The 14,404-nt window shown below is 37.2% G+C and overlaps 1 protein-coding gene across 1 annotated transcript in view; it reads right to left on the bottom strand.

The window, feature by feature from the left end:
- The window catches only part of FBN2 (fibrillin 2), a 268,195-nt gene that overhangs the window by 252,455 nt on the left and 1,336 nt on the right, over positions 1 to 14,404 (bottom strand). The window contains exons 2-5 of the mRNA XM_054032264.1: positions 13,992 to 14,074; positions 8,729 to 8,827; positions 8,151 to 8,246; positions 4,962 to 5,057 (exon numbers count right to left, since the gene is read on the bottom strand). Of these exons, the coding sequence (XP_053888239.1) occupies positions 4,962 to 5,057; positions 8,151 to 8,246; positions 8,729 to 8,827; positions 13,992 to 14,074 (374 nt within the window). The remainder of the gene's footprint in view (positions 1 to 4,961; positions 5,058 to 8,150; positions 8,247 to 8,728; positions 8,828 to 13,991; positions 14,075 to 14,404) is intronic.

The following is a 14,404-nucleotide window of genomic DNA, read 5'->3' as shown; positions in this document are numbered from 1 at the left end:
AATAAGGATTGGGCCTTTGAATGGTGGGATTATTTTACACACCGGCTTATTGGAGGCAGAATATTTATTTCAGTATATAACCTTTTCATAACTCATTCAATGTTAAGCAACAGACAATCAAGTGCCTTAACTTTCCAACAGACTGAACCTAATGTGTCTACAAACCAAAGAGAAGGAGTTGACCACAAGAACAGCTTTTGATAGTAAGTACAAAAGGTCATTGTATAGATCAGAAGAAAATAAGGCAGGCACTCCAAAACAGGTTCTGCTTTCTTGTTATCCCAGCAGCTAGTCTCAAGTTAAATACTGTAATCATGCCAGTCATTAGTTACTGCTCAGCCTCCTGTCTCCAGCCCGGAAATTAGTCTGCTCGGAGCCCAGATAGCTGAATAAGCAGTCACGTTTTATCATATAACTGAGTCTGGGAGGCCAATCTGAAGGAAAGCTACATGTGTTATACATTAGGGGGAAAATACCTAATTTAAAAGACCTTAATTTACAGAACAATAAAAACTATGCATTTGAAAATACAGTAATGTAAAAAGTAAACAAGATGAAGTCTTTTAAAATGCTAATGTGATTTACAAGGGAAGTTCATCTAAACTTTAACTATAAAATTTTAGTTTAAAAATTAAGGACTATTGCTAAAAAGCTTGTTTCAGAAGCAAACTACAGAGTTTTGTTTTGTTTATTTTACTGTGGACTATTAACGTGCCTACTACCACCACTGTACATAAGAATCAGGCCTTTTTCATCATGTTGTAAAGCATGATCTTATTTTACTACTAAAGGAAAGAATGTAAATTGCAAATTGCCATTGAAAAGAACAGAAATGCATTATATTTTACAGAGTTCTGTGTATGCTAGTTTACATAAACCACATGAGATTAATGTTTCCCATAATTTTAAAATGACCAAAATATATGTTGGGCATATATTTTTAATGAGCAATACTGTTGCTCATTACTTTATCCTTTAATTTTTTTTAATATAGGAATAGATGGATCAATATTCATATTTCATACATGGAAAACCTTTTTGAAAGACAGCAAACATATCTACTGTTAACACAGGCTGAAATTCAGACAGTCCTCATGTACCACTTAAGTTCTCCAATACCCCCTAAATAATGGTGGCTCAGACTGAGCAAACCAAAAGGGAGAGCTGGATGCCTCTTGCATGCTACAAAGGTGGGCTCATTGCCAAAGCCAGATTTATCAGCCTGAAGGCGAGCATAGAGAGTGAGCTGAGTATGTGACCACTACATCTGTGGACATGTGGATCTTGTGGTCAGAAACATCCATACAAGGGGGCACTAGGAGAATGAACTGCTATCCCAGTCCATAGGCTAAAATATTGGCCACACGGTGGTTGCACTTCTGCCATGCAACCTGCTCACTGAGTTGGGGTTGGATTCTGTCCCCTCCCACCAATCCCTACTGTACCCAGGCTCTGTGCAAGGATTGATGAATTTCACCCATAATGAGAAGACTTACAAACTCTAAATATCTTCCAAGTATTTTTAAAGTTGTGCCTGAAAACATTGTTCTCTCTCCCCCTCCCTTCCTCAAAAAGTGTTCCCCCCCAGTTTAATTTTACTAAGTATATTAATCCATAGATATACATTGTTTAAAATAAGCCTTGAGACCGGATCCACAATTGTTTCCCCCTCCCACCCCCATCTTTAATTATTTCAGAAACTTCTAGCAGGATTGCTTTAAACCACACATCAAAAATATGCTACCACACCTATAACATATTGCCTGTTCAAGTAATGATATTATATTACTGAGTAAGCATGCATTTAGACTGAGCAATTAATGTCAAATTAGGATCATACAGTCAGACCTTTGTTGATATTAAATGAACAAAGGAAAGCATGTAATAGTATAATACTGGTTCGGCTTTCACCATCAGGCTGGAAAAAAGTCTGCATGACTTCTAGAATATATAACAATATAGCAAAATTCTGCTCACAGTTCCTTCCATTGATTTAAATGGAGTTGCTTTGTACTTTTAACAGTGTTACAGAAAACGGAATTTGGACAGAATTACTATGGTTGATATTTTTAAATTAAGCTAATTCTCTTGCTGGTCAGTTATTATATACAGCAGGCTAAACCTCAGGTGATGAGGTCATCCCTATCTGGCATGCCACTCTGTTCCTGTACACTTGGGTGAAGACTTTGAAAGCCACCTAAAAGATTTGGTTGCCTAATTTTGTCCATCCAAATACCTCAGGTGGCTTTGAAAATCTGAATCTAAAGTTCCTAATGCATTGTCAGAAAGCATATTCTGGGACTGACATCTAAAACTCAACAAAACTGTAAATAGATAAGATGGAGCATCTTCCTCTCATAGAACAATCTATAAAAAAAAATCCCAAATCATCCTCAGCCAGATTTTGGCCCATTTACTCCATGAAGGGTCCCACTGAAGTCAACGGGACTATTTTCAGAGTAAGGATAGCAGAATCTGGCCCTCAGAAGAATCATAGACTATTAGGGTTGGAAGGGACCTCAAAAGGTCATCTAGTTCAACCCCCTGCTCAAAGCAGCACCAATCCCCAAATAGATTTTTGCCCCAAATCCCTAAATGGCCCCCTCAAGGATTGAACTCTCAACCCTGAGTTTAGCAGGCCAATGCTCAAACCGCTGAGCTATCCCTCCCCTCAATCTCACACTGGTGAGAATCAGGAGCAATTCCTTTGAAGGCATTGGCATTCTACTGAAACCAGCATAACTGAGATCAGAATCAAGCCTATTATGTTCAAGAGAAACCAAACAATATTCACACACAAACACCTTCCCAAATGCAACAAAAACAATGTTTTATTATTCAGATAACAGCTTCATGTCCCTTGCATATAACCTGAACCATTAGATTTGTATAAGAGTTTTCTCCACTCTGAACTAAAGATGAGATTTTAAAAGCAGCCTCAGGGAGTTAGGTGCTCAGCTCCCATAGGCACCTTTGAAAATCCAATATAAATGAAGTGCACACATTTTATCCAATGAAGATTTCTACATATTTGTATAAATATCAATTCTAATTCCCAGACTGCTGCTTCATATTACTTTCCATGTTAGTCTAAAACAAAATATCAGAATTAGGTCTGGAGTTCACAGTCCCCATGGGATTTACTGGATAAGTAATAGATTAGAATACCAAACACTAATCTAACAGTGGCAACTCTTAAAATCTGATATTCAGATTGACAGCAACAGGCAATTAGACAAAGAGCCAAATTCGTCACTTATGTCACTCTGCTGCTTGTGGCAAAGTATTGTAACCACTAGTAAATTTGACTTTCAATGGGTATACATGGTAGGAATCAGGGCTTGCTTTATATTACTCCCTTGTGTCAGTTTCTTTTCCTGCTACACTTCTACCCATTGAGCATGTAAGTTACACATGCAGTGTATGCCAAATAAGTGCAAGATATATGTAAGTGGTAAAATAGTGTTTTCTCTAATCACATTTGAACATTGTATATTGAACCTGAAACAAATAATTCCCTGGAAGTTGTTCCTCTTTATACCAGGTCTGAATTTAACCCAGTATGAACCTCAAATTTAGGAAGTCTATTTTCCCCATCAATGCATGTACATCTCCCTAGTGCAAATGGAACTAAGCCCTTGTCTCTACAGGAGAGAAAACTCCTAAATTTAGGTGTTTAAAATAACATAGGATGACCCAAGGGTCTTGAGGCACAATGCCACTACTTTAAAAAAGGCAATCTTATTGAGTATTGTAAGGAGAGGGTATAATGCATTCTAGTCATTAGCTTTTCATCTCTGTTGCTCCCTTCTTCATTATGCTTTTTGATGAGAAGTTATTTGCAAACACACTGAAAATAAACTGGGCCAGAGAAAGACAAAGAACATTATTTTTGCCAAGCAAACCAGCATCAATTTTGACTAATGCTGACAGGTTAACGTTAAAGGATGTACAATTCTAGTGATTATTTTGAAAAGCAGTCTTCAAGAATATTTTAAAATTAGAAAGTATGTTGAGGGACATTTCACTTTTGGCTCAATTTAATATTAGTGTTCTTTTTGTTTGCCTGACAAGTCAGAAGTATTTGGCAGTGTTAATGAATAATGTCAGATATATTATTGTTCATCTGAAGGCCTTGTGGTTTAAAAATAAAGAGAATACTCCTAGCTGTTATCTGCAACAAAAACTGAAGTAAACACATTTTGAGAGGAAAATATGTTGTAAACCTGTTTATTGATTGACTGATTCGCATTACTCAAAATTTTTTATATATGGAACTATTGTCTTTCAAGATTAATATGACGATTATAGTTCAAATTCAACTAAAAACCAAATTTTGCTTATGTTTAGTACTAAATACTTTCAACATTGTTGTGAGTGACATGGCTAGGACTGACATCTCTATCCTTGTAATAATAAGCTGATGGCTTCTTTGGTAATAGTAAAATGATAAAACTACTACTAAATTAGGTCCTAATTCAGGAAAGCACTTAAGATGTGCTTTCCTGGTTTAGGACCTAATTAATAACAACTGTCTAAGGCCTAATCATGGCCTTAGACAATTATAATTTATCCATTTTTTCTTATTTTAAATATTTCTTTAAGGCACTCTTACATCAACATAAATAGCTCTATACATTTCCCTTAAACAATTACTGTGTGGAAAACTGGGCCAAATTCTGCTTAGTTACAATTATTGGGTTCCAGTGCAATCAAACAGATCTGCCCTAGTGCACTCAGTGTAACTGGCAGCAGGGTTTGGTCTACTGTCTATGGACTTTACACAAAAGTTAATGAGAAATCTATAAGAACTCAGCTTTTCCTCAATCACAATGAAAGCATTGTGCTTGCTTATCAGATATGCTACAGTCAAAGGAAAGAAACATATTTTGAACAACAAAAGGCTTATTAGAAACTTGATTGCAGATTTGTTTATTCCTTTCTCTCCCTATTTTTCTTACCTCTTTCGCACTGAGGGCCAGTAAATCCATATACGCATGCACAGCGGTTGGGTCCAATACAACGTCCTCCATTCTGGCAACCATTTTCACAGACAGCTGTGTTTGAAAAAAGTTGAAGTTCTGATGTAATATTAATAGTTTATCTTTGTAAATAAATAGACCTCATTGGCATTAGTACAGAGTAGCAGATAGTCAAGGCTAAAAGACAGCTTTCAGTCAAATCTGCTCAAAAACTTTTCAGACTGAAACTTTTCATACTTACTATCAACCTAAGGAGATGTTTTGTTCATTCATAACACAAAAACTATTGGCTATACAAAGATCAAATCGGTTTTACCCATTAATCCCGAACTGGGAATAAGAACTTATTAGGATTAGTTTCCCCAAGTTTTTTTTTTTTTAAAGTAAAATTCCTTAAAATATTTATCAAATCTGAAAAGTGCCATTGTAAAACAGAAAATTATTTTTGATCTTTTTATTGTTTTCTGATGAGCTCTAATGTAAAAGTTCTTCCAATTTACAGTCCTCAATTTACAAGTAAAAATGTTTTTCAAACTGCCCTACAAACTCAATCTGGACCTGAAAACCTTCTTACACATCATCCCTAGTAATAAAGATTTTGCAGGCCAAATTCCACCCTCATTTGCACCTGTTTAAATGTGCTTAATTTTAAGCACCTGCTAGAAAGCTCTGCTGAATGGGGATGGAATTAAGTAGCTGCTTAAAATTAAGTACAGGCTTAAGTGCTTTGCTGAATAATGGCCCTGGCTGTGCAGCACTAACAGGCACAAATAGTAGTAAGAATTTATTTCTGCCATAAAGTTAGCAGACAACGTGAACACACATAAGAATCACAGTTCAATGAAAAGATGCCACTTTTACATATTTTGGTTTTAGAATAGAGCCATATTTTAATGCTTGGAACTCTATCTTTAGCTCAACTCCTGGGCTGCATGGGAAGAGCATAGAAGCTGTGTGGGCAAAGGTGGCTTAAAGTTAACTGGGTTTCCCTGCTTCCGAGGCTGATAAAGTTTATCCTCAGGCAAGACTTTAAGCAGCCTGAAGGCTGTTGTAAATTCCCCTGGTTGCCAATGGTTCCTAGGAGCCCTTCTGGCAGTTGGGGATTGCTAGAGTACAAGTGTCTTCCTGAGCCATCCCCTGTTTTCCCAGCCATACTTCTGTACAGGCAACTGAGGGGAGGCAAAGAGGTGGTACAAGCTGTTACTGCAGTTCCACAGCACTACAGGATCCCTTTACACAAAGAGAGGCCTCAAGTGGCTGGATCAACCAAAGAAGTTTTACTGCACCATGGAATCATTTGTTAGACACCAAGATAAAGTTAGAAAGCGAATCCTTCCAAATTAAACTAGTTACATAACCTCTATATATTCATGCAGTCTTCATATATTAAAAAAATTATGATTTTTCTGAAAAAACTAGTTTCCCAAAAACTAAAGCTACAATAATTAAATTCCATCCTGGGATGTGTCAGTTGGAACCCCACAGGCCTGGGATTCCAACAGGAGCAAGCTTGCCAATATGGGGTACTTATAATGGCAAAGGTATCAGAAACTCCAACTTTACCAGCAAGTATGCAGACAGTGCAACCCCAAAAGTAGGCAGTGCTGGCCAGAAATGAGCATGGCTAGGACACCTGGGAGATCCATTGAGCCATCATATCTCCACGTAGCCTCCAATAGTGAATCACCTAAGGTGTCCTGGTCAGATATTAAAGCTATCTACTTTGATGCAGATCACTAGAAATATCATGTGCCTTCTCCAGTAATAAATCTAGTGGTGGGTTACAATTTGCACACACAAACCATGTACAAATTTGGGTGACTCAAACAATGAACGCCCTATAAATCCATTTTAATCCAATCAATGTCATATATATTCTTGAAACCAATGAAGAATGAACTTCCTAGCAAAATAAGGTGATTCAGTTCAGCTTGGTGTTTCCATAGTAACACCAGCTGTAAGTTTTTAAGTTCTTATCTTTTCTCTTTTCAAAGATCATTCAGTGGACAAGTGACTGGTTCAGAGAAGTAACAGGACTTTGGTTTTGTTCAACTGCATTATTGGTGTTCGTGACAGCCACCTGTTCATACCAGATCTAGTATTAGCAGCATCAGAGAACTAACATGATAACATGTACTCCATGTCTGCCATCATTTACCTTTCAGTTGCAAACGTATCAAGTCCACTGGGACATATCTGTCTTGCCAGGGTGAGGAAAGGCTCACAAATCAATTGGTGACCTCTTAGGATGGTGGAGAGGTTTTCACAAATCCAGATACAAGAACTTTTTTAGATAAGTCAGTAACTGTCTTCTCCTGTGGCTTTACTTTCTATCTTTCTAAAATATTTCACTTCTTTGGAGAGGTTGGTAGTATAAATCTTTTGCTAAAACTTTTAGCTGTAGTGTTATACTTTGATTTTGTGCTCAAAATCAAGGTTTCTTTCCTTGGACTCTCTTCTTGAGTTATCTCCATTTTATAATAAAATATCCAGGGCATAGGTGTTTTTTTTTTTTTTTTTTTAAGCACTTTGATAATAAGCAACTCCAGTTAGTGGCAAATTCAGTGTTGAAAGCTAAACTGAATGACACGTGCAAGGTTGCCCCACAGAATGTTCCCCAGTGCTTTGCCTAGGTTTCTTTATTTCTTTAGGATGCTCTTCCACTTAGATTTTTTTTTCTTGCTATTCAATCTAATTCTTCTTTTTACTTCATTCATTTACTCCTACTTGCATACCTACAGACCACCTTACACAATTCTCCTCTTTTATTGACAGTCTCATCTGTCAAATACTTGTAACCTGTTTATCAGATTCTCTGCTAATTAGTAATCAGTTAGCCACACAAGACATTCAGTCCTTCTAATGTTTCCTCATAAATCAATCTCTTGCCTTTAATAATTTTATTGTTTTCCAAATTAATGTAATATTTTACATCTTTCTGTGGGAGGTGCAAAGGACTCAAGACAGTAGCATAGTTGCAGCCCCATCTGGTCCACATAGTGAGGGACTTCTGTATTACATCCTCAGACATGGCACAATGTCTCTGCATATGTAACCTTATGTATAGAATTGGATTCTTTTGTTCTTCTATACACGCCAAGCTACTCACATGAGCAAGGATTGATCCCTGCGTGTCAAATTTAAGCATGAAACAGAGAAGTTACTTACGTTGTCCACAGTAAGTTCCAATATACCCCTTCTGGCACTGGCACTGGTCGTCTGCACAAGTACCACCATTCATGCATCTGATACTGCACTGTTGTACTACAATAGAACACATACCACACACACATTAGCTTTAATATTAGAACAGCAAAGTCATATACACATAATACATACTTCAATGGAGATACACATTCTTTAAATGGCTATATATGCCTACATTTGTGAGACAAATCATCAAGACATTTAAAATAAAATCTAGGGAAAATAACTCCTCCAATAATATATGGCACAACTTTCAACTCCTACATATCTATAAGGATTTTGAAACCAACTTTTTATGCAAAAATTCAGAATTAGAAAATTGTATTACATCTATGCGTGTTTGTCATATCATTCAGAGAGCAATGCCTATTGACGGAACTAAAGCAGTAAGTATAAATTACATATTTGTATATAGTGATGACTTTTTTTTAAAAAAGGTATTTGTTCTATACATTAAAGTATTTTTGAAAAATGGATGCTTATTGTAGATCAATTTAAGAGAGCTCTTTAACAGCAATGCAAATATTTTAAGTCCTTACTAGATTTTGATCCACAGGTAGGTGATATTTGTCCACTGGAGCAAGTGCACATATTAGGACGGGAACAAAATCCATCACCACAACTATTTCTACAAATTGCTGAGGAAGAAAGCATTTAAGACAGTGAATAGCAGTGTTTTCAGAATTAAGTTACAAAAGAAATGCTTGTTAATGCTAAACTCATAACTTATTGTTCGAAAGAGAAGTGAGTGAGAAAACATGCATGCCTTGACCCAAGCCAGAAAATTACTCAATTCAGAGATGCAGTTAAACAATATGTTAGATATATGCCAAAATAAAACTCAAAAATAGTAGGAAGAGTTGATTTTTGGTAAATCATTTCTGTGATCAAATTCAAAGCAACACTCTGAAGATGGAAAGGACCAAAATATAACTCTCCAAATAGTAGCCTTAAAATGGAAAAAACAAACAAAAAAAACCAAACACACTTTTTCCTAATTAAAAACAACAGCCTCCAAAACAGGCGATAGAATAGAGTAAAAACTATAAGTTTTGGACTGTCTTTAGGTCATTCTGTCTAAGTAGGAAACTGAGATTTGACTGCACATGATGCCCTCTAAATACAAAAGCACTACATATTACAAATTCAGGTTATTGGATGGGTTTTGTTTGGGTCATGTATTTAAAAAAAATATGTTAATTTTAAACTGATTTCAGACCTCATTGTGGAGAATTACTTATCCTTTCCTGATTAAAGATAGATTTTAAAGCTCAAGCTGACCTTTTGAGGGAGGACAGTAGTTCATATTTAGGGTCTATCAGATGTGGTATTATCCCGTTAAATAAACCTTCCTATAAAGAATTAATGAAATTAGGCAAGCATGCAAACACTTCCATATTGTCATTAGGATGGTAGATTTATGAAATCCTCTGGGCAGTACGTACATATTATGTAATAGGCTGTGCTAATATTAACCATCTTCATGCGCGCATATTTCCCCACTGACTCTAATGGATGTTCCTCTCACAGAATAACTATAAAAGCATGAAAATGCTAAGGGCCAAATCCTGAACTCTGTCCTGATTAAAGCCAAATAAATGTTGTGGGGGGTTTTGTACAAGGGACAGAATTTGAGCTCCAGAACATTAGTGGAGCCAGCACCCCACACAAACACCACTGAAGAACAAGTTCTTGTCGGAGACAGTACACATGCAGAGTCCACATGTGGATGACCTCAGCCCCCATGGTTCTTGGGAGACCCACATGCTCTGAAGGCCTAACATCTCCACTAGTTTTGTGGGAGTGGGAAAGAGACAGAAATGCTGTTCTTCCTGATGGAAGAATGCAAAGGAAATTTTTAGTCTGCAAAATTGCGTTCCAAGCCACTACCTGAGAAAGCCCAGACAGGGACTGCATCTGTCCCAGAATTTTGTATCCTGGGTTCTGACTTAAGAAAAAATGTTAATGAAATGAGAAGAAATCTAACTTTCTTATCAAAGCAAAAATAAAGTATATTGTTTTCTTGCTCCATTAGCCAAGTAAAAATGTTCTCTCTAGGAGACCTATCAACTTTCTTAACACCTTTCCCCTGAAAACAGAAGCTCCTTATCAATGCCAAGCTAGGCACAATTTTTCACATGTGCCCCTTGAAATTCTCCATTAAAGTCACACAATCCCTAGCTCACATTTGCAGACCATGGACACCTCTCTTCAGTTCGTTACCTGGTGCACCACAGAGGGACATCAAAAACCTCTCACTTCCATCTATGAATATGTTGTCCCTGCGCATCCTTACCCTCTGCTGACCTAAGCTTCAATGAGTTTGATTAAAAAAAAAGTTACATACAGTATCTCTATAATTGGATGCATTCATTACAAAATGATGCAAGTACTCAGAGACCTTCCAACCAAATAACCAGAGTATAGTTTCTAAACTGATGAACACTTTTAAACAGAAGTTGCAATGCAGTGTGATGTCTCAGGGTAATATGTGCTGAAATTAACTCTTTTCAAGGAATACATGACAAATTGTTAATCTAGCCTACCAAAAATTCAACTAATCCGTGTGTGTGTGAGAGAGAGAGAACACACACATATACTGTGACAAAGTTCCTCTTCTATCTTGGTGGGTCCTGCGCTTATTGGCAGATTTTCTTGCCTCAGAGATTCACCATGTGGGTTGGGGAACAGCCTAGAGACCTTCCCCTCTGGAAGAACCCACAGTCCAGGTCAATTGGGAGGTTTGGCAGGAACCCAGGCCCGCCCTCTACTCCAGGTTCCAGCCCAGGGCCCTGTGGACTGCAGCTGTCTATAGTGCCTCCTGTAACAGCTGCATGACAGCTACAACTCCCTGGGCTACTTCCCCATGGCCTCCTCCAAACACCTTCCTTATTCTCACCACAGGACCTTCCTCCTGGTGTCTGATGACACTTATGCTCCTCAGTCCTCCAACAGCACCTAGCTCCTCACACTCTTGCACTACAAACTGAAGTGAGCTCCTTTTTAAAACCCAGGTGCCCTGATTAACCTGCCTTAATTGATTCTAGCAGCTTCTTAATTGGCTCCAGGTGTCCTAATTAGCCTGCCTGCCTTAACTGGTTCTAGCAGGTTCCTGATTACTCTAGTGCAGTCCCTGCTCTGGTCACTCAGGGAACAGAAAACTACTCATCCAGTGACCAGTATATTTGCCCTCTACCAGACTCCTGTACCCCACTGGTCTGGGTCTGTCACAATACATATATATTATATTATAACCCCCAGGCTAAATTCCACCTGACATATTATCAGTAAATAGATTTCTCATGGTTTCCCAAGAATTGGGATGGGTAAATTAAATAGTTCCACCTCAATAGACTCTTTTCTAAGATATCTAAGCAGAGAGAGATCAGCTCCTAATCTGACATCATAGTAATACAACAGCAAAACTGAATTAAAAATAAAGCAGAATGAAGATCTTGTTGGCAAAGGAGTCTTCATGTGCCATTTGAGCCATAAACACATGCCTCTTTCTCTTTACTGTTCTCAGACAGTTACCACAACAAAAATCTTGAACAGATTTTCTTCACAGAAAATGTATTCATCTTTATCATTCAGAAAGAGGACATTTTGAGTCTGATGATATTCAAAAATCAGAATATACAGATACCAGCTCTTTTATAGGAGTTGTGGGTAGAGTAGCTGAACAAATATCACTATCTAAGGGAGCAGATTTGGAAAAAAGATCATTGAAGAAATTCCCATTGGAGGGGAGAGGAAGAGATAATTCACTGTTTTGTTAAAATTAGTAGTATTGCCTTGATTAATGCAAAAAAACAGAATCCTTTTTCATTGGCTAACTGAAAAGATAGAGTCAGGCATCTGAATTACAATACATGGCCAACACCAGAGACCCAGAGTTGATTTTTTAAGTCATTTATTAACCCACAGAAAAATGGGCCAGCTCTATTTCCTGAGTAAGGCCAGGTCTACACTAGAAACTTTTGCCAGTATAATAATGTTGGTTGGTTAGGGGCATGATTCTTTACATTTTTAAAACTGGCAAAAAGCCCCAATGTAGATGTATTTATACTGGCAAAAACAAAAACAAACAAACAAACAATGCTTATTTCATTTGGGGAACTGGTATAAGCTCTACGAGCAAAAGAACTCTTTGCTGGTATAAGATGAATCTCCACTAGGGTACTGCTAGTGGAGTAGCCATTTAGTTTGGCCAGAAAAGGCTCTAACTACAAAGTGTTCTAAAGGAGTCTCCGGTCACAACAAAAGCAGAGTATGAATGTAGAAATGTGTTCCTAAACTATTTCATAATCAAAAACATCTATTAAAAACAGCATCATGTGCAAACCATTTACCTAATCTCATAGTCATTTTGGCCCAATTTCTGCACCACTGAGGTCAACAAGAGACTTTTATCCTGAGTTCAGTGGGAGTAGGATAGGGCCCTTTGAGCAAATAAGTCACACATAAGTCAAATTCAAATTCAGCATGTGAATAGATTCTAGGATCAGGCCCTTAGTATGCACTACTGGCCAGATTTTTAGAGATTACAATGAGAATTAGTTTTTGGGGGCTTTGAAAATCTCATGGGGCATCCCAGATACATCTTTAGGCACCTAAATACCTTTAAAATTTGTCCATATATGCTGTTCATAAATTTTACATTAAAGTAACTTTCAGAGTCAACCATTAACCACAAAAATAGAATTAAGCACACTCAGGTGCTCCTATTATTCAACAGCTAGTTTGGTATTGCTGTCTTCTATGTTCTGAATTTGTAATTATCCTTTGCCCGTAAAACATTAAGGTCAACCTAAGATCAAGAATATCTGGTGTAGTTGGAGATAATGTTAACACGACTGACTTAACTATGTAAAATAAACAAAAGTGAAAAGGCCAGTAGTCATGTGCTGCCAAGGCAATGGCCTCAATGACATGGCAGGTCTTTCCATCTCTAACTTCTACAAGCCAATAGATTTTCCTCCCATCCCCCACTGAATGTCTGATTTGTTAGCTGAAGCATTACAAAGCACATCACTGCAGAACTGGAGAGCAATGTGTTCTTGAATTGCAAATTTGATGTATTTATTAGATAAAGTAACACAGGTTAGTCAAAAGGTAGGATGAATAGGTGCAGTTTTCATTAAAGCTGAAGTTCAAAGAGCAAAACGCACACTTCTAAAATGGACAGTAATTTAACAGACAAAAACCCTTAAATTTTATATTTCCTTTTTAGGTAGACAATTTTTCTTAAGTAGACTGCTCAGCAGACTCTCCTTTTTTTGCCAAACCATGTCAACAATAGCCAGATCTGTCAGCACAAGATTTAGCATGACCAGTGCAATAATCATTGAGCCTCCATGCTTTATAGTTATTAAAACACAACTAAAAATGACAAGCAGGAAAATAAGTAAACACACCTGGATATTAAAAAGTTTCCTATCATATCATTATATTGCAACTCCAAATTTACCACGGAAGTTTTAGAAAACTTCAGATCCCATTTGCTTGACATTTTTGTTTTTTCAGTATTGATCACTCAATTTATGATTTAAAAAAAAAAAAACTAAATTGATCCATGTCTCGTGGCAAATCACTATTTTGTTTGGGGCATTCCTAAGGCTTCCGTTATAGGAACTGTGAGCCACTAAATCTATCATTTCGTTTTTGAAGTGTAACCTAGAAGATTGAACTTGCCAAAATGAATTACAAGATATATTCCACTATCTTATACTGGATGCGGCAGAAAAATTCAGAGAAGATTATTTCCTACGAGATTGTAAAAACCTAAAGTCAGACACTTACGAACAATACACTGATTTCCTCCAGGGAGCGTTTTCCATCCAGGACAACAGTAGGAGTGGAATCTAGAGCCACACACGTTTGGCCTGTCACATACATACAAATAAATGTGCACAGAAAAATGTCAGTCAATGTAAAGGCACATCCATTTTTTTTTTTTACATATGCAGAAGGGAAAAAAAATCTACAGTCCACGCACAACAAAACAAAAACTGTATGAACTGCCAAACAAAAGCAAACTCCCCTCCTCCCCCCAAAATAAAAAAACAAAGAAAAAGCACCTTTCACCACTACCTTAAATCAAACAAAATTCCTCCTCAAACCAAACAAAACCATCCTCTTTTGCAAGCACATCGTTTAACATGCAAAACAAAGCCTACCTCAAAGTTTTTTTAGGGTGTAATACCAGTGATCAC

Source organism: Malaclemys terrapin, chromosome 6, assembly GCF_027887155.1.
Source record: "Malaclemys terrapin pileata isolate rMalTer1 chromosome 6, rMalTer1.hap1, whole genome shotgun sequence".
NCBI lineage: Eukaryota > Metazoa > Chordata > Testudines > Emydidae > Malaclemys > Malaclemys terrapin.
This window is presented reverse-complemented; position numbering and strand designations above follow the sequence as displayed.